A 19648-nucleotide genomic window follows, 5' to 3' on the forward strand; every position below is an offset into this window, starting at 1 on the left:
AAATGAATATATACAATTTCTATTTTCTATTTGTGTCAGTGTGATGTACTGTGTGATAGCTTTAGTTTTGTGTATCCACCAGTAAAGAAATATATATACTTTTTCTGGCTGCACCCAGTCCAAAAGCCTTTCGTTCACAATGCTTCAGAGGTGCTGAAAACGCACCTATTGTAGCTAGACGTCGCTGTCCTTTAATCAATTGTCTCTTGTAGTTTACTCCCCAAGAATGGGTGTTGAGTAAGCATCCTGTTCCTGAGCAGTGATCTACTCAATGATGTCAATGGTTGCCTAGGTATTTTGTACGGACACTCATTTCAGTGCTTCTCTTTCTCCTGTGTGTCCATGACTGAAAGCTAACATCTTTTAATTTTGTTTATCATTTAAAACCGTATTAGATACACAGGTGAGTTTTATCAGTAAGGCGAGTAAGGCATAATCCAACATGACTCACACTTCTGTAGCCCTGTTGTCAGGCCAGATAGTTATTCACTCCCATTGCTTATTAGCACCATCTCCTCCCAATGCTCCCCCAAAGCCTCATGGGCACACAGCTGTGTCTCCTTTTCCTCCTCCTCTCTCCTGTGTTGTCAATTTTGAGAGTCTTTAGAATGCACTACAGATGAACCCAGTACAGTAATTAGTGTAGCTGAGTCCGGGAACACGTCTGGTATCCTCTTGTGTGTTCTGGTATCCTCTCGTGTGTTCTGGTATCCTCTCGTGTGTTCGACTGTCTCTTTGTGTTTATTTATTTTTAAGCAAATTATAATTTTTGTGCAGCAACACAACATACACTTGTACACTTTCCATTAGTGAAAATAAACAGATACAAATATACCACCATTTCTCATCTTGTCATGTATTTTTATTCGCTTGTATGCAATGGTGTAAAAATAAGTACACTTACTCAAGTATTGTACCATTATGAGGTACTTAGATTAACAATATAAATTATTGTAGTTTGGCTATTGTCGGCGTGAGACACCATTGTACGACTAAGTATAAATTGGGCTTAACATACCGTGACTGAATATAATCGAAGACGACCATTAACATTGCTGACTTCTCCCTCCTAGCAATTACTGGTGGGAACTGGGAACACAGCAGTCCTAAGTATATATCCTCAATGTTAGACCAGGGTTCACATGCTGCCATTAGGCTACAGTTAAAAGGAGAGTAGGGTCGTAAGAGTGTGATATGATGCAAACATGGATCCATCAACACATTTTTGTTACATTCTTAGCTTGACTGTCCCTCAGAGGTTACATGTTAAGACGATGTCGGTAGGGTAGGTACTTACTAGCTAGCCTCGGTACCAGGCTTTCATTTTCGTCGGCGCAAAAAATTAAAGCCTGGAGGAACGCATTGGCCGCTCTGGTCTAAAAGTGGGAGTCAGTCAACCCTTCCGGCTAAATTATGTGATGTAGCGCTGCACTAGAGGGGAGAGGAGGGGCCGGGGGTGACTGACCGATCAGTGAGATCCAATCAGGGAGAGCGCAAATCTCTGCCGCGACCCGCCCCTCTAGACCAGAAACCTAACACATTAGCTCAGGCTACTTACTAACAAACCTTGTCCACACAAATTCTTTATAACATAGACAATATAATATTGCTAGACTAGACCATCTTTTACAGAATAATAATAGTAACAATAATGCAATATAATCCGGGTCATCGGTCAGTAGGAGATTCAGTAGGAGACTCTTACTGACCGATGACCCGTCATCAAATTATTGACTTAGGAATGTGATAAAATAATAGAAAAAATAATAATAATTCAAGGCTTCATGGGGTGTGCAATTGATAGAAAATATATATTTATTGGGGTAAACTCCTTTAACCTTTATATGTTGTGTAGTGCAATCCCTAGTGATGTGACCACTTGATTTTAGTAGACTTCCAACTACTCCCTCACTCTCTACAATCCCTTCCCAGTTTATAGCAACAAACACACTCCTCCCTTCCTCTTCTCTGCTCTGTACTAAACTCCCCGCCGTCAGCACAACTCTTTATATTTCTCTTCCTACAACAGTGGCAATAGAATGCCGTCAGCCACTCTGAAGTATAGGCTTTACCCCCTGGCGGCCCTGCCGCTACGTAACCTGCTTTCTAAAGGGCAGGAAGGCCTGTCTCTGGCCCAGTGCCTGATGGGGTCCGACAGCAGTGTGTTCTGGGATTACGTCTGCTGAAAAGAAGGGCATTCCATCACTGGCAGCCTTTGTCGCAGAGCGGTCACTGTTTGCTTTCGACAAGACAGCTGTTCAAAGACCACACGGCCCCACGGACGGCGTGAAGAGAGTGAACCCACGGCCCACGGGTGACTTCCGTCCATTGATGGCGGAGGCGGACTTGAGTAGGCAGGCTACACTACCCTAGAGTTGAGCGATATGGACAAACTCACAATATTTTTGACCAAATACATTGGTATCAATATTGTGACGATATTGTGGGAATGACTATTGGTTCTTTCGACAATATAAGAATATAAGAATGCGTATAGGGTTGTCCCAATCGGATCGGATAATCGGAAATTGGGGCTGACCAAATTATCGTAATTGGATCGGGAGCCAAAAAACGTGATCGGGACATCCCTATTATCAATATTATATCTATATCATGATATTAGACTGGATATGGGATATTGTACTATTGTGAAATGGCATAAACGTGTTCTATAAAATGTAAATATCGGATCGGGAAAAATCGGTATCGGCAGATGCTCAAAATTAAATGATCGGAATCGGATCGGGAGCAAAAAAACTTGATCAGGACATCCCTAGAAATGCGTAATTCCTATGTAATAGCCTGATGAAATGTGTAAAGGCAGTTAGAACAGTCAGGTAAGTTCAGGCAATTACATCACTTTACACTTTACAGTAATGCAACTGTCGCCAAGGAAAAACCTTTGACCTGTCCAAACATCCCGCAAATCGGTACACAGTATCTCGTCATGTGATCAAGACGGATCTGTCTGATATTTCATATTCCATCTTAATTGGCTAACATTGGCTACCAAAGTTTGCAGGATTGGCCCGTTTTGAACAAAAAGCCTCAAATCATGAACACAGTGTGCAATTTACTTGAACTTTTTCACACACTTCCCTACTAGGCTGAGTAATAAATCCCACCCTTTTCACATTGGCCTGTTATAGCGCCACCAACAGGTGGAGTTTTGCAAAACTCACTTTTGGAACAAAATGCCTCAAATCATGAATTTGAAAGTCCATCAAAGGCGTAAGAAAAAATGCCACCCATTTCACATTGGCCTATTATAGTGCCACCAGGAGGCCACAATAACCTGACCTGGCGGAGACCTGTGCTCCGAGGTGCACTTTCTCTAGTTGAGTGTGTGTGTGATACACATGTGGTTGGGTGTGAGTGATTACTCTACACTACAGTAGGCTATATGCATGTGTTCATGCGAGGATGTATGGATGTATGTTATGACGTGCATATGTGTGTGTGTGTGACTGCATGTGTGTGTGGAAGGTCAGGTGTGTATGTGTACTGTAATTAGCAGGTCATCCTAATGAGTGCTTGTTGCGTGTGCAGCAGCAGCTGTCCTAACGCAGAGGAATGATAATGAATAGACAGCAACGCAGCTGGAACACAACAGAGGCAGCAGTAACACAGGCCTGCTGCCTGTGTTACTGCAGACTTCACGCTGTGGGGTTATCATTTGAACAGAAAAATGTGTGAAATACTCAACATCTCACTGTCATCTGGTCTGGATTGACTGCTTTCTCCTAATCAATAATTTGGTGTTATTTTTGCATAGCTCCAACCATAGAGTAGCTCCAACCCCTAAATCATCATGCCCATTAAAATATTCTGGGCTGAGAATCAGGCTGGTCTGCTTTGGTCACCAGTACCCACCAAGTATTTTAATACAAGGAAAGATACATAGTTAGGTCATATATCCAATGACAATTTGAGAAAATACAGCTGAGGCAAGTGGTGTGATAACTTTGCGTATTCCCAATATTTATAGCAATTATATAACGTTTGAACAGAATACACATTGGTGTGTGATCTGTAAAAGCCAAAAAAAGGTCACATAGAAAACACTACAAACATTTGACTATGATTACCCTGGTTTACTGGAACTGTGGCGCCACCTGGTGGTACATTCACTGTAATGCTTGTTCACCGTTATAGGCTGGCTATGATCAGGCATCAACACTGTTTTGGGCTGGGCTATGATCAGGTGTCAAATGAATGCAAAGGCAGAAGAAAAGTACTAAAATCATGTTTTTAATTTATTTCCCATTTTAAATTTGATTTAAATGTCATGTGCTTCATGAATGTAATCTTACAATTTAAAGTATATGTGATCAAGTATGACTTAGTCAACATTCCTGCATTTTGTTATATTCACATGATAAAGATGCATACACAACTCCTCACACAAGCTGCACTGCAATGAAAGCCAATCAATCAGTACAGACAATAAGCATGAAAGAGTACAGGAAAATGGATAATTCTTACACAAAAAGCAGGCTTGAAAGAATCTCAGTGTGCAGAGACACTGGTATAGCAGTTATGGCACAGAATCAAACCAGGGTCCATATCATAATGTACAGGTAAGTAAGGCAACAGGGACAATAGATTTGATTCCCAAAGGCTAGTGTGTATGTTTCTCACGTTTAAGAGATCAAATGAAGAGTGTCTGTCTTGTACACGTGTTGAAGTGGTGTACAAACGTTACAACATTCTAGTTTAAAGCAGATCATCTTCTATAACCATTCATTCAGCATATTCTCATTTTCCATCCTTTGCATGTTTGAAACACAAGCAAGCAATTAAGGGAAAGTCTGTGTGAAAACCCTAATTTGGTTATCAAGTCAATATTCTCATCCACACAAATTGCCAGGTAAATGTAACCCTCTTATAGAGAATTCCTTGCATTGACTACAAGTACAGAATAGATCCTTCCCTCCCCAGCACACAAATGACAATCATAATAAAAAGGTTGGATGTGCGCATGTCCACGCTGAGTGCGTAGTCTGTGTAGCATAGTTCAATACATTATTTATTCAAATTTCTTTAACAGGAGGCGTTTTTACAGGCGCTATATGTTGTGTTATGGACAAACATGAACATACATAAAACCAGGGGAAAAGTTCACAGGTTTGTTGTTGAAGAAAATAACTAGACAGTAAATGAAAAATAAAAATAAATGTGTGTTTACCTGTTTATCTGTCAGCAACTCAGCATTACATGCTTTAATACGAAATAGAAAGGTTTATTTCACAGAGAAGAGCTTGGAAACCCGGACGAAAGGAGGTTGAACTGTTCTCATGTCTTTGTCTCCGTTGAGTGAGTCTACATGTTTTGTATGCCGAGTCATTGCTTTGTTTTTACTAGAGCTTTTTGATCTGTTGGTTGGTGTTGTGGATCTTGAGGTCCATCTTGTCCACTTTGTTCAGCAGAGAATCTAGGTCGGCATCCTGGCTTTCTATCTCCGTCTGGAGGCCCAGGCCCAGGCCCTTTAGTCTGCTCAGGCCCAGGGACATATCATCTAGATGACCACACACAAACAATGTTTGAATTCACTTCGACAGGTAATTGGCTGGTTATCATTGGCTGTTCATTGTTAACTTTGAGGGGGGATACATGTACACTGAGGATTTTATTGTGTACAGGTAAAAGTGTCTGTTGAGATTCTCCACACACAGTCTCATTTTGTACTACACACACGTACATAATCCTCCTGTCTAACCAGATCAGCATATATATGGGTACACAAAGCCACTCTTTTGTAAGTGTTCTTGTGTGTTGATTCCAACATAATTAGTTCAAATCTAGCATACAACTTCTGTCATATGTACTGTACCCTGTTAGTACACAGTATAGGTTAGATTAAGTCATACATGTGATAAGGATTCAAATAGGACAGGTATTCTTACCTAGGTTGTTGTCCAGCGTTTGGTGAGCAGTCTTAAGATATGAATTCTGAGGGTAGCCATTCTTTCTGGATAAGTTGTCAGTGTCATCTATATCGGCAGCAGCCCCAAATCCTAAAACACACAAAACAGAACAAAGTGCTCGTATATCATGTGCCCTCACCCTGTCCAATCACATTCATATACCGGTAGTTATTGTGTAAGTCTGGTGCAAACCCTTACCTCCTGTATCTAACTTCCTCAGGTTGGGATGGCTGGCTTGGTACTTATCTTCATGTCCTTTACTGTTGGACAAGGCATTCTGTAATCTGAAAGAAATGTGATGCCGTCAGATAAGCATTGTTTATTTAAATAACGCAGACCAGTCAATGACAAGACCTTCAGAGGAAAAGTAAATGTTTTAGAGAAGAAAGTTTTAGCATCTGTAGTCAGTACGTAATGGTATGGTTCCTTGCACTATAGGAGATCTACATTTTTGGACACCGATTTATCTATGCATCTAATGCTAGTGGCTAATATTGAAAAAAACGTAGTTTTTGTGTGTGTTTCAGAAACATTAAAATGGAATACCAGTATCTCATTACCATTAATTCTGTGAGAGACTGACAGACACTATTGAAAGGAGTAAATCACAAAGATGAAAACAGAAAATTATTATTATTCAGAATCAAAGCTTCCCAATCAAGCTACTAACCCTTAGCCCAAGGGGACATAGTACTACTAGGGATGGAGCTCGAAACCAGATACCCGAAAAAAAGATAACAAGCTTATTGAATGAGTACCCGGGATCAATACGCTTTGGGCTTATCAAGCCTGTTATCGAGCATAGCTGCCCATGACGTCATGTTTAAACAATCACGTTGGTCTAAAAGTGTATTGATACCTGCCAACCAGCCCTGCCTGAGTAAACAAAATTACACTTGTGACGGACGGTACACACATTAACAAGTTAACAGTTTCTTAAATATTATTATCCAAAAGTAAAAAGGTCAATTGCCTTCCGTCTGTTAGAAAAGTACTGTATTTGAAGGCCCTAGTAAATGGGTCATGGGTGGATACGCATAACACCTAGCTCAATGAAAGAAAAGCTGAGATTCTCCTTACTGGCCCCAAATCTGACAGACACAGTCTATAATCAGTGCTTGGATCTCTGGCTAGATAGGTCAAAGCAGAGGTCACAGACCTGGGTGTGATCTTAGACTCTAACATACATTTTAATAATACTTTTAACAAGGTCACACAAGAACAGCCTTTAACATGGCGTTTGCATCATCTGCACTAGTAATCCTACAGTATGTGCCTGTCAGATAACAGTTTGTAGTGGAGGATGATGCCATGACTACTATTGAGGGGAGTTTTTTATTTATTGATCTCTTTCCCCCCTTGTTCTTCCCTTTCTTCTTTCCATGGAACACAAAATATTCCAGAAGTGAGCATAAATTAAATACTAATTTTAAAATAAAAAAGGATGTGAGAGGAAAGTAATGTCTTATTACTTGTCGCTGGCCTGGTAGGTGTTGGTTGGCTGCTCAGGTTCGGGCTTGGTGGTCTCTGGCTTGCCCTTGAAGTAGTTGACAAGGCCTCCCCACACACTCTTGATACCATTGATGTGCTTCTGGCTGGTCTTCAGGTCCTGTTCCATGTTGTCGACCATCTTATCCGTCCTCTTCAGAACCTCCCCCTGACGCATCAACTCCTACACACACAGGCAGAGAGGGAGGGCAAGTCAATACAATATGCAGGTACACCGGTAGATGATCGGATAGTGTGTTGTTGACAATATGATCGCACAAACTCCAGTTCAATTCCAGATGGACAAATTAGTTGTATGTCTTTCCCCCTCACATAAAGTAAAAAGTGGCCTAAAAGAGCCTAAAAGAACTTGAAGTGATGCTTTAGTTTAGTGTGTGACTGTGTGCAGGTTAAAACATTTGGGAGAGTAATTCAGGGATATACAAATAAACAATTGTTGGTGGCTATCATCTTATTATGACGTATTGCATGAGAGAGAGTGAACAAGATTTACCATTTACCTTCATTTACCAAGATAGTGAGGGTAAGAGAGAGTAGCCTTTTAGTAGCTATGTCAAACAGGCAACTTGACATTGTGCCTGTTAGTGTTAGACAATGCTGACATAGTTTGACAGATTTTTTTGTTTAGGGTTAGGCATAGTTTTACTGATGGTTTAGGAATACCAGGTAGAGATCGCGGTACCGTTCCGCCGGAGTAACCCCCGAGGCGACTGTGTTTTGAGGCGAGTGTTCTGGTATTCTTTGACATTGCTTACCTCTGCAGTATCCACACCCATCTTCTCAGATTCATAGATCATTCCAAGGGAACGGTAGCTGCTGTCGACAGCAGACTTGGCTGTACGCATCACTTCCTGCTGGAGGTACTTCTGCTTTCTCTCAGCATCACTCATGCCTCTATCAGGGTCCTCATTGAAGTCCCTTCCACTAGACCCACACACTTCCTCCTCATCGTCATCTGCAAACGGGTTGTGGGATTTGGGGTAGGCCATCTAAAACAAAGAATACAATTATGAATCCTTAGTTTATTACAATCAAGAACGTGCACCCTGCACACCATTCAAAGTAATATGTCACAGAAAAGAACATGGCGGCCATCCACGTATGAGTTCAAAGGAAAAGTGGCGCCAGTTATATTCGGTTCCTCAAGCTATATTCTGATCAATCACAGCTATGGGTGTAGCCCTAGAATGTCTGTGATCTTACATACATTTCATGTATTCCAAATACACAGCCATAGTGGTTAGCTGACTAACCTGCATGGCATAATTCTGCCCCGCTTGGCATGTGTACTACTCACCCAATAATTAATTCCTAAGACATGGAGTCAGATATTGTGCTCTAGTTTCATATCCATTTGAAAGTTCTGGCAGAAAACGTTGTGTTTAGTAAAATATCTCCACTTTTCCAAGAGCTGCACATTATCTCAGGGCGAGGGGCCCTGAATGAGCGCAGTACTGAACATATCAAAACTTCCTTTGGGAAGCACAAATGTATGGGGCACACAATTGGAAGGTGGTGTGATTAATTACCCCACAATCGCAACACCCCTGTCAATTGTCTGACCCATAGTCCATACATAACGTTTGTGCTTCCAAACATCGACTGTTCTTGTGGTGTACTTTGAATCATATTATAGCATATATCATATTTCTCCCTTTATCCCATCACAGTGTTTTAACTATTTGCATATCAATTGTCCTACAGGCAGGAAGCCTTGTGGGCTTCACTATTTGACTTCTCAAGATAATTCTTTGGGAGTGATCTTTTGATGATATTATCTTTAGGGTCTCCAAACTAGACCACGTGGGGCTTAGGCCTTCCTGTTTGACTGATAAGTGACAGACGAGCCATACAGGTACGAGTACTACAGGGACTGTCACAGTTGGGGGTCTTTGATTAGCTGTTTCCACACGCACACGCACACGCACACGCGCACACACACACACACACACACACACACAGGGACAAAAGGGGACAACCCATGGCATGCGAGAGATGTACTGTATAAAGGGATGGGTTGGAAATGACTGGAGAGGTGGGTTGGTTGGAAACGGAGGAGGCCATGCAGGACAGGTCTTGACCTGGTCTGAATGTGCTATACGATGGAGAGATGACTTTATATGCTGGTAACTTGATGTAACTATGGGAGATGCCTCATTGATTGAATAAAGAAGGACTTTGCCTGGGAAAACGGAGCTCATTTCTCGTTCTTGATACATTAGGAAAATAAGGTGATAATCTACAGACTCCTGGAAGAAATTACACGACAATCTCAAAGGAAGTTTTCATATGTTCAGTCCAGTCCAGTCCAGCACCCATTTCAGGTCATCGATCATCGCTGGCAGACAATATTATATGTGAATCTTCTTGTCTCGTGTGAAACTAGAGGACAATATCTGACTCTAAGAAGTCTTAGGAATTCATTATAAATAATCGTAATCGATAATCGTTAATTTAAATATAGTGAAAATATAGCTGAACATCTGCCATTTTCAGATTTAAATTCGAAATTTTAAATCGCAGTGTTTCACATTTCAACAGGCTGCCATCACAAATTATTATTAAACACATTGATTCCATTAGACATATTACATGTTATAATGTAATAAAACAATAACAATTTCATGCAAGGTTGGTTAACGTCAGCTAGGTTTACAGGGCATGGTGTTCAATCCATAGTCAATATGGGGAACCTATACAAAGGTAAAAGTTATTCTTATATGACAGTAATAATCTTACACACACTGAAAACAACTGACAATTTAAATACGATTCATGACAACATGCTCAAGGCAGCAGTTGCTGGCCACGTAAAGCTAATGTGGCTGAATATGTTGTATATGACACATATAACAACAACAACAACAACATATAAACAGTGTTCTTCAAATCTAATTCGTAATTTGGGAATACATTAATACAAACGTAACGAAGTTATTAATACTACATAACACAAACCTTTGACCCAGAGAGAGGAGAGGAGAGATCGATCTGATGTTGTTGTTCTGTCAGCTGACTCAGACTTGTTCTTTTCTGTTATGTTCTGTTCTGTTCCACTGACAGGAAAAGGCGGCACCAATTTCCCGTGAAAGGTTATACTTCCTTCCTGCCAACGTTTTCGCGACGCGACGTGGTGGGGTCCAATCAGAGGCAGGCGGGGCGGGTCTTTGCGTGAGACAGTTGCTGTCTGTGTTCAGATCATTTATTTATTGGACTAAATCAGCCCTCACGGCTCACTGCCCTCAGTGTCAGTCAGTGGTGACTGCATAGTGATGGTGAACAACTAGCCTAAGATTTTTTTAGACGCTCGTCACGCTCGTAGATGTATTTATCGATTCTGACGCCATCACTCGTTAGAATCGGTAAATACATATACGAGAGTCTAAATCTTAAGGCTAGTGAACAACCACTTAACTTGAGTTTTCCCTTTCCCCGGCCTTCAAGGGGGAACTGCCCATAGATCCGAAGTCCCGTTAGTCCGAACATGCACTGCTCCCGTGCTTGCGGTTAGGTTTAGGTTTGAGCAGTGGTGGAAAAAGTACTCAAATGTTTTACTTAATAATAGTAAAAGTATCAATACTGCAATGTAAAAAAATACTCTGTTACAAATGAAATAATTACTATCAAAATGTACTTTAAAGTACCAAAAGTAAAAGTACTCAATACTACTCATTATGCAGAATGTCCCGTTTCAAGTTTTCATATTGTATTAAAAATATATATTTTGAAAATAGCAGTTACAAGTACTGGTGGAAATACTGCAGTAAAGTAAAAGTACCTCAATGTACTAAGTTACTTTACACCACTGGCCTGGGGAAACCAACCAACCACTGACTGAGTTATACGGACGTTTGTCCCCGCTGAGCCGCCGTACTGCGGATCAGCAGCAACAGCCACAGCCAGAGGCAGCGGAACAGAGTGCTGTCCTCTCCTCCCTTCACAATATCACATTATTAATGTCAGATAAACATGGCTGCATCCAGGGGTTTTTATTTCAACACGGTTCTGTCATTAGCCCGCTCTTTAGCTGCCCACCGCCCCGCGCCGCTTGACAAGGTGAGACACGAAACCGAACCACGTTATGATGATGTTATTATTAATGTGCAGCAACAGGGTTGTTGTTGTTGGGAGTCTTTACTTTGCTTCCGCACATTGAGGCGGAATGATTATTTAGTGACAGTTGTGTGGACACCAGGCGACATATCTAACAGGTGTGTGTCTGACTGTTGTACAGTAGCAGTGTGTGACACTAATGCGCCGCTTGTGTTATTAAAAAAAAAAAAATCGTGGAGGAAGTATCTCTTTTTGTGGTCGGTTCATTTCATTTTAGCCTTTACCATAATAACCACCACTGCAGCACTGCGGTCAAACAGGTTTGAGACAGAGAGAGTGAGAGAGAGTCTCTCTGAGACAATTGCATCTTGCAACCTGTTGCTACACAGTAAAAATCCTAGCCCCATATATGGAACCTCTCCAGCCGATGTGTTAAAAAAAAAGCTATACTGTATGTGCACTAAAACTTACTGGACACTAGGGATATGTGGGCACCTTCTTAGACAACTGGGCACCATGGACAACTGGGCACCAAAACCATCTGGGCAGAGTGAGTGTACAGATGTACAATTGTACATTCTCAGAGTTGAAAATGAAAAAATAAATAAATGAACACAAGCATTCTGCTATGCAAGATCTTCATGTCTAATGTAGACATTTGTTTTATTTTGATGATGGTATTTTCTTTCTATTTCTAATATGGAAACAATATAGCCATTCCATTCCAACTCTGCCAGAGCCTTACATCAAGGGCACTGCTTTTTTGCTAGGTGTTTCAGCAGTGTAGTCCATCAATGTTACTGTAAAAAACATATTTATATTGTGTGCCAAATAAGGGATTAAGGGTTTGAAGAAGAAAGGAAGAGCAAGCACGCAGTTGACTCACTGCACTGCACGGTTCTGGAACATACAGTCTAAACGAAAGAAATTAATACCAGCACTCACGTTATATCCTTTTAGGATTCTTGTTTTTTATTCGGTTTCCCCAGCAGGCAACAACAGCAGAATGGATGTTTCGGCCTGGAGGCCTTATTCAACATAAATCTAAACTACAGTCTGTGTCACTTATAAAGGGGACCTGGGTGCATTGGTAAATAAGGGTTTGAACATCCTTCCTTCTGGGTTTCTCTCAGGTTCAAAAGCTACAATGCATGTGCCCAGTAGAAGTTCGGGGTGTGTTCTCCCTGGATGTACGTCGCAGAGATGCTGTCCTAGCACTTGCTGTGTTTCTAGTGGAGTCAGACTTACAGGTGAGTGCTGGTTGACAACAGCGGGAGGAATTTAGCCTTGTAGGCCCACTTTAGCCTGCTGGATCCAAAACCAATCACTTCTAGTTATACACCATGACTGCAGAATCTACTGCATACAGCGTTTAGATATTTAACATCTTAGGTGTTGTATAGTTTAATTTATATGTGCTCTTTCACCAGTCTACCAGATCTTGCGGTCCTCCACAATATGCCAGTATGTTTTGCGGAGACCAAATTTCACTGCGGTAACGTGTGTGACAAATCATATGACTTAAGCTCATTCCCTTGATCTGATTAAGGTGGTTATTAGGCAGTCTGCTGGCTGTTTAAGCTTCCAAATCCATCACTATGCGACCTGAGCTAGAACATCTCCCAGTGGTGTGAGTTAGTTCAAAGCTAGCCCCATATGGGACCTCAGTCCCCCCGCTCATACTGTAGCTACAGTAAGAGCTCCTATACTACTAATTGTCAGAATCATCTTTATTGTCACATCACAGTTTGGACGAAGTTTTTATGCAGTTCCCATCGCACGCACTCACGCACGCACATGTGCAGACACACACACACACACACACACACACACACACACACACACACACACACACACACACACACACACACACACACACACACTCGTAGGGTCTCTCTTAGCTAATTTACAAAAATACAAAAAAGGTTTCCAGATATATACAAGCTTGTTTCACAAACGGCACAACCATAAGGTCAGGTGATTTAGTAATAATAATAATAATAATAATAATAATAAAAACTTGTTTAATCTCCTTTTACATTTGTGATGATGACCCTATGTGGTGGCTATACAATGTGTCCAGTGGTTGTAATGTGTGTAATGTTGTGCTTTCCTCTGGCAGCACAAAGACACAATTGTTCCCTACTTGCTGAGCCTATTAAGAGGGTTACCACGGGTCCAATGGATCGAGGAAAGCTCAGGAAAGAAAGGAAGAGGTAACAGCAATCCTCTTATATTCCACAGGTTTGCTTTTACATTGTGTCTATTTAGGCTTTGATTTGATCTAGTTTGAAATGAGCTGTGCTGTACTTTATATGGTATTTTAGTCATTCCTAGTAGTTGTCAATGTCAAGGTATTTGGTAAAAAGGGTTTGGTTAGGGTTAAACATATATATGGTGACGTTAGATTTTGTCCATATTGCCCTTATGTCTTATGTGGACACACTGGCCAGTACTTTGTTCTCAGTGCCAGTGTACACAGAATGTCAAATTCTTTGTTGCCTTCTCTTGAATGTTTGATAAGCATTTGATAAGGTCTCCCATGTTTGCAATTTGTCTGTTTTTTGTGAGAGATTCCTGTGTTCTGCTCCTTTGCAATGCTTGTGGGTCATGCTGTTAGTTCTTATCTGCTTTTTCAGAATCTCTTCCTGTTGCCGAAAACTTCAGCTTCTGTTTAGTGACCCTGCTGTCGGATGTGGCTCAGAAGGACTCAGACTCCAGACAACAGGTCAGAGATGTGTGTTATCATCACTGTATGTGCTAGAAAGAGTATATCATTTAGTGTCTCTTGCAGTTGATTGCTGTGTTATGTAAATGTATTCTCTTTTTTGGGGGACAATTTCCTTTGCAGATTTTAGATACCATCACGGAAGTTATGCAGGGGATCCTGGAGATGTGCCAGACACCAGAGAACCAGGATAAAGGTACAGCCTCACTCACTCACTCACTCACTCACTGTGTGAATATTTTGGGGAAAATTTTGGAAAATGCAGAAAATCCTTGCCTATAATGACATTCCCAAAAAGCCAAAATAGAGACACCAGGGTTAAAGGACCATTTCACCACTTTTCAACCTATCTTCATATAATTGGTCCTCACTAATTTGTCATGATAAAATATCACAATCTTTTCCTACCCTGTCTGTGTAGTCCGGCAGCCAGGCTTGTGGGGTGGGAAATTTGGTATATATTATTTTTTATTGGCAAGATAAATAAACAAGATTTAAAAAAATATATATTTAGATTTTTATTGTCGTGAGAACGATGGCTTCCATTTTCGCATTGCAATTTTTCAGGAATAGAAAGCCTGCAGTTTAGATTAGCTTGGATTCCCCAAGCTATTCTATCATGATTATTAGTGAGGACCAATTAGATAGGTTGAGGAGTGGTCCTTTAAGTTGTTAACATGTCTGTCCACTCAGACAAACAGCATAAGAACCACTCTCCTTCCTCCAGTGTATCTGTGCAGGTACGTCATACCATGCCTGCTGGGGTTGACGAGGGCATTCGGTCGCTATAGCAACACAGATGAGGCTCTGCTGTCCAAGCTGTTCCCCAGAGATTCTCCTCCGACCCGCTGCGTTACAGAGGAGACGGAGGTCCTACGGCGGAGGTCCTTCAATGACTTCCGCTCTATCATGCCATCGTCACTGCTGACGGTGTGCCAGAGTGACAGTCTACGGAGACGCACTGGAACCAGCCCAGATACCTCATCACAGGTGTGTGTGTGTGTAATGGAGTAGGTTGAGTAAAAGTGTGTTTCTCTGGCCGCAAAGTTTTGTACATTTTTAAGTATTAAAGGCGAATATAATATGATACCACATGAACCAGCTCAAGTATATAGTGTTTAAGTGGTTACGTGTTAGTAACTAATCACCAGTAGAGTATGGAGTTCTTACTGGGAGGGGAAATAACTTTTTCGCATTCATCCAGCAGCAGGCTGTTCAGGTGGTTCAAATGAGCGCATAGGTGGAAGCTGTTATGGGTTAAGTGTCTCTCTCGGGGACACTTAGAAGCTTAGACTCGGCAAGCCAAGGGTTGAACCGGAAACCTTCTGATTCCCAGATGGCCTAGTCTCTACCCACTCGCCAATGCCCACCCCAGGAAAAAATAGACAATCACACCTTTGATGATTATGTAGTTTATGATTTATGATGATGGTTGAGTTGATCTGTTCATCACAGGTCAGTTCTGATCCTGGAGGGCTCTCCCCCTGCTCCCCTACAGCTCCCGGTCCACACTACTTTGAAGGTAAAAACAACAGCCTACTCTGAGCTTAATTGTCTCCACCAGGCCGAAGGCATGGGGAGAGAGTATGTTTTGCACTATGTCCGTCCGTCCGTGTGTCCGTCTGTCCGTCCGTGTGTCCGTCCGTCCGTCTGTGAACAGCTAATCTCCGGCACCGTTAACCCGGTCGATGCCAAATTTTGCACACACACTCCCTGGATGCCAACGATGAACCTCTTCCCCAAATCTTCCAGAACGGCCTGTTATAGTGCCACCAGGAGGCCAACTTTGGAAAAACACACTATTTTACCGTACTCCTCCAGATTCTGTCCAAAAATCCCGCAAAACGTTACACACTATCTCTATAGAAAAGGGCTATATAAGTCCCAGATATTATTATAGTCATGTGCTCAAGACGGAACTGTCCGATATTTCATTTCATATTCCATCCTAATTGGCTAACATTGGCTTTCAGGATTGGCCTTTTGAAACAAAAAGACTCAAATCATGAACGCAGCATGCAATTTACGTGAAATCTTTCACATACTTTCCTACTAGGCTGAGGAATATATCCCACCCATTTTACATTGGCCTGTTATAGCGCCACCAACAGGTGGATTTTTGCAAAACACATTTTTGGAACAAAATGCCTCAAATTGCCATCAATGGTGTAAAAACGAATGGCACCCTTTTCACATTGGCCTATTATAGCGCCACCAGGAGGCCACAACCTGACCTGGCCTGGTGGAGACTTGTGCCCTTTTTCTAGTTTGAAGTGTGTGTGTGTGTGTGTGTGTGTGTGTGTGTGTGTGTGTGTGTGTGTGCGTGTGTGCGCGTGTGCGTGCGTGTGTGTGTGTGTGATGAGTGATTTTACATAATCCCAGAGTCTACATCCATATATTTTCTGCACTTTTTAGGGCACACTTTTTAGGGTTAGGCGACCTTGAGGCGGTTCCAGGGTGTCACCAGCTAAATTGATATTAGAACCAAATAGACCTTTGTGAGTCTTACATCTCAATTAGTACAGTATACTCTCAAAGCCAAATTAATTTAGGATTTTACAGTGTGGATTGGGGTCCCAGAGTTAAAATGTATTTTGTATCAGATGGGCGATTGTGACCTAATGCATGTCAAACTGGGGTTCCATGGAATTCAAAAGGTAAATAATCATTGTTTTAAAGAACAGTTTCAGTCAAGGGTTACGTTTAACCATCACTTCATGCAGATCATACCCAGACCATTCCCCCTTTGTTTCCAGGTGCCTACTTCCCTTCCAGCACGGTAGATCCTGACTACTACTTCTCCACCGTCAGCTCCTGTTTCTCCATGTCTCCTCTCTGCATGGGAGGAGGGGAGGGTGAGATGGAAGTGCCGGTCGACCAACTCAGACAGCTCCTCAGCATGGTACAATAGCACGCTACACCGCCGTAGTCTGAAATCCCACCTCTTCAGACTCCATCTTAGACCGTAGCACTTGCCCTAGCCCTAGCATTGGCGACCTTACAGGCATATGCAAAGGATCAACTTGCACGCATAAATGCACCATTTTTACGCAGTTTAATTATATAGATATTCCACTGGTTCTTAGCTTTATGATTCTTGATCACTATTTTTATGTATTTGATGTCTGGATTAAGAGCGTCTGCTAAATGCCTACATTGTACACATCACAGCAGGAACACTCATTTGCTCCTTCTATACATTTTCTTTTTATATAACCGCTTCTCGGTTAGTAGATTAATCGATGGATGTTTGTGTTGTCGCTGTGCTGGTGATTATAAAGAACATGATCAATAGTTGTGTGTGTGTGTTGTCTTGTTGCTGTGCAGGTAAAGAGTTTTGTCACAGACTCGTTTCTAAAAACACTGGATACGACCATGTTGGAAGTCATAGAGGTGGGCGATTTTACTTTACAATTTGATATTACCACAGTCTATATGAGGTGAATTTGCTCTAAGTATTACTTACTTTTTACTTATAATATTTCTGACACGTCTCCTTTGATTGATTTTTCAGTCCAATGCTGGAATCAACTTCTACTACAAAACCTTCAGTGATCCTATCTATGTCTGTATGTTCAAAATGCTGAGAGATACACTGTACTACTTGAAAGGTGAGTAATGAGTAATGTTCCGTTTCACCCAAAATGGTGAATCGCTGGACTGGCCAAATGCTCTACTGTATTTTCTAACCTGTCAAGTGGACATTGTACCATTGTGTGTGTGTGTGTGTGTGCCTCTCTCCCTGTCTGCGCAGCCTTGCAGACGGCATTTGCGCGTGAAGTGCACGACTTTGTCCTGGAGCAGTTCAGCAGCAGCCAGTCAGAGCTGCAGCGCGTCCTACATGACACGGGCGGGTTGCCGGGGGAACCTAGCCCCCTCAAACTGCGTTGTCAAGCCAACGCTGCGTGCGTGGACCTCATGGTGTGGGCCGTCAAAGATGAGCAGGGTAAGCCGTTGTAGCCCAGAGCGAATTGAGCCGCGTGTGTAGGGGTGCAACAGTTATTACATTTGATTGAATTGATTATGAAAATTAATCAATTTCAATAATCAAATAAAAGTATTCTTGAGTCATTGCTGTAATACAAAGTATAAAGTAGAGCTTAAAGGACAACTTTAGGTTTTATTTTCAACCAAGGTTCATTTTTTAGGTTATTAGAGAAAGTAAAAGATGAGTGTTCATTTCTTTAGTTTTAGCAATCTTCGTGATTATTTTTTTACAGGGGGCATTCGAGCAAGTGGCTAAATATGTATCTGTTTAAAGAAAATCACACCTGTGTGAAGTGAGGGGCGCTAATATATTAAAGTCTAACTCATGTTAGAGTTACCATTACATCACCATTAGGTGATGTAAAACAAACGGTGCCAACACAAACATTAAACGCCATTAACAATAAAGAGACAATATGACGTAAACGACACATTATGAAGTAAATTTTCCCTTCATTGTCAATGCGTTTACAAAACAAAATTTGAACTAAAGACAAACATTAAACATGTGTATAAACATGTGTCAAAAATGTACAGCGATTTCTTTATTATATTATTTACCCATACTGATCTTTTGTGGCCAGATTTAATTTATTGGGGTCTAGTAGGACTATAGTAAATAATAATAAAGAAATCACTGTAGAATGTTGAAATCGCTATAACGAAAGAAAGCAGTAAATGAAAACAAATAAATGAAACACTCATCTTTTACTTTCTCTAATAACAACCTAAAACATGAACATTGGTTGAAAAAACTGAAGTTGTGGTAAATCAGACTAATAAATAATATTAAAACAAACATTGAATTGTTTTTGTCAAACAAAAATCTTGTTTTACAATTATTGCTAAGCCCTAAATATGTGCACATGTTGAGATTAGATGGGTGCTAGCTGCATTGGTTATTGTTTGTTTAGCAGTCATTGGCTATGTTTACATGAGCAGTTAAATCCCCTTTTCATTCCGAATAGAATTTCAATCCTATTAAACGTTGTTATGTAAACACCTACAAAAATGTACATCCGAATGAAAACGCTCGATGCGATCTAAAAACCATTCCGATGTCACTGGCCGGATTACTCCGATGTTCAATGCGATTGAAAGAAAATTGGACTCATGTATACACTAATTCGGTGATCACCTTCCCAGCGGAGAAGCGGTGCCGCAGCGGTTGGGGAAAAATAGACTGCGGAATGAAATGATGGGATTTCAAAGTATCGTCTTTCGTCTGACTCTGTAATATGTTTGTATTGTTGAGACAGTCACAATGAATGAACTGCCTATATTTTATGTGTCCAACAGATGGCGTAGTTTCACGTGAATTATCATGTCTTCTATCACTTCTCCATATAAACACTCATTCGGAATGACCATTTCCCATGTAAACTCGCGGCAAAAAACATTACATCGGATGTATTTTATTCTGAAGTATTTATTCGGAATGATC

The 19648-nt window shown here is 41.2% G+C and overlaps 2 protein-coding genes across 2 annotated transcripts in view; one reads left to right on the forward strand and one right to left on the reverse strand.

Annotated features, from left to right (window-relative positions):
* Nucleotides 1-4230: 4230 nt before the first annotated feature.
* On the reverse strand, nucleotides 4231-10509 carry snap29 (synaptosome associated protein 29). Its single transcript, XM_083784078.1, has 6 exons — nucleotides 10395-10509; nucleotides 8192-8425; nucleotides 7400-7599; nucleotides 6126-6211; nucleotides 5907-6017; nucleotides 4231-5518 (listed from the first exon to the last, which is right to left on the reverse strand). The coding sequence occupies exons 2-6, from the start codon at nucleotides 8423-8425 to the stop codon at nucleotides 5361-5363; spliced, it is 789 nt and encodes a 262-aa protein (XP_083640204.1). The 5' UTR covers nucleotides 10395-10509; the 3' UTR covers nucleotides 4231-5360.
* Nucleotides 10510-11341: 832 nt separating this feature from the next.
* pi4kab (phosphatidylinositol 4-kinase, catalytic, alpha b) overlaps nucleotides 11342-19648 on the forward strand; it is a 58559-nt gene continuing 50252 nt past the window's right edge. Inside the window, exons 1-11 of the mRNA XM_083783888.1 lie at nucleotides 11342-11492; nucleotides 12623-12739; nucleotides 13612-13705; nucleotides 14129-14217; nucleotides 14341-14413; nucleotides 14945-15207; nucleotides 15673-15739; nucleotides 16974-17119; nucleotides 17545-17610; nucleotides 17732-17828; nucleotides 17972-18163. Of these exons, the coding sequence (XP_083640014.1) occupies nucleotides 11406-11492; nucleotides 12623-12739; nucleotides 13612-13705; nucleotides 14129-14217; nucleotides 14341-14413; nucleotides 14945-15207; nucleotides 15673-15739; nucleotides 16974-17119; nucleotides 17545-17610; nucleotides 17732-17828; nucleotides 17972-18163 (1291 nt within the window). The 5' untranslated portion in view covers nucleotides 11342-11405. The remainder of the gene's footprint in view (nucleotides 11493-12622; nucleotides 12740-13611; nucleotides 13706-14128; nucleotides 14218-14340; nucleotides 14414-14944; nucleotides 15208-15672; nucleotides 15740-16973; nucleotides 17120-17544; nucleotides 17611-17731; nucleotides 17829-17971; nucleotides 18164-19648) is intronic.

Source organism: Protomyctophum parallelum, assembly GCF_964188405.1.
Source record: "Protomyctophum parallelum genome assembly, chromosome: 15".
In the NCBI taxonomy this organism is placed as follows: domain Eukaryota; kingdom Metazoa; phylum Chordata; class Actinopteri; order Myctophiformes; family Myctophidae; genus Protomyctophum; species Protomyctophum parallelum.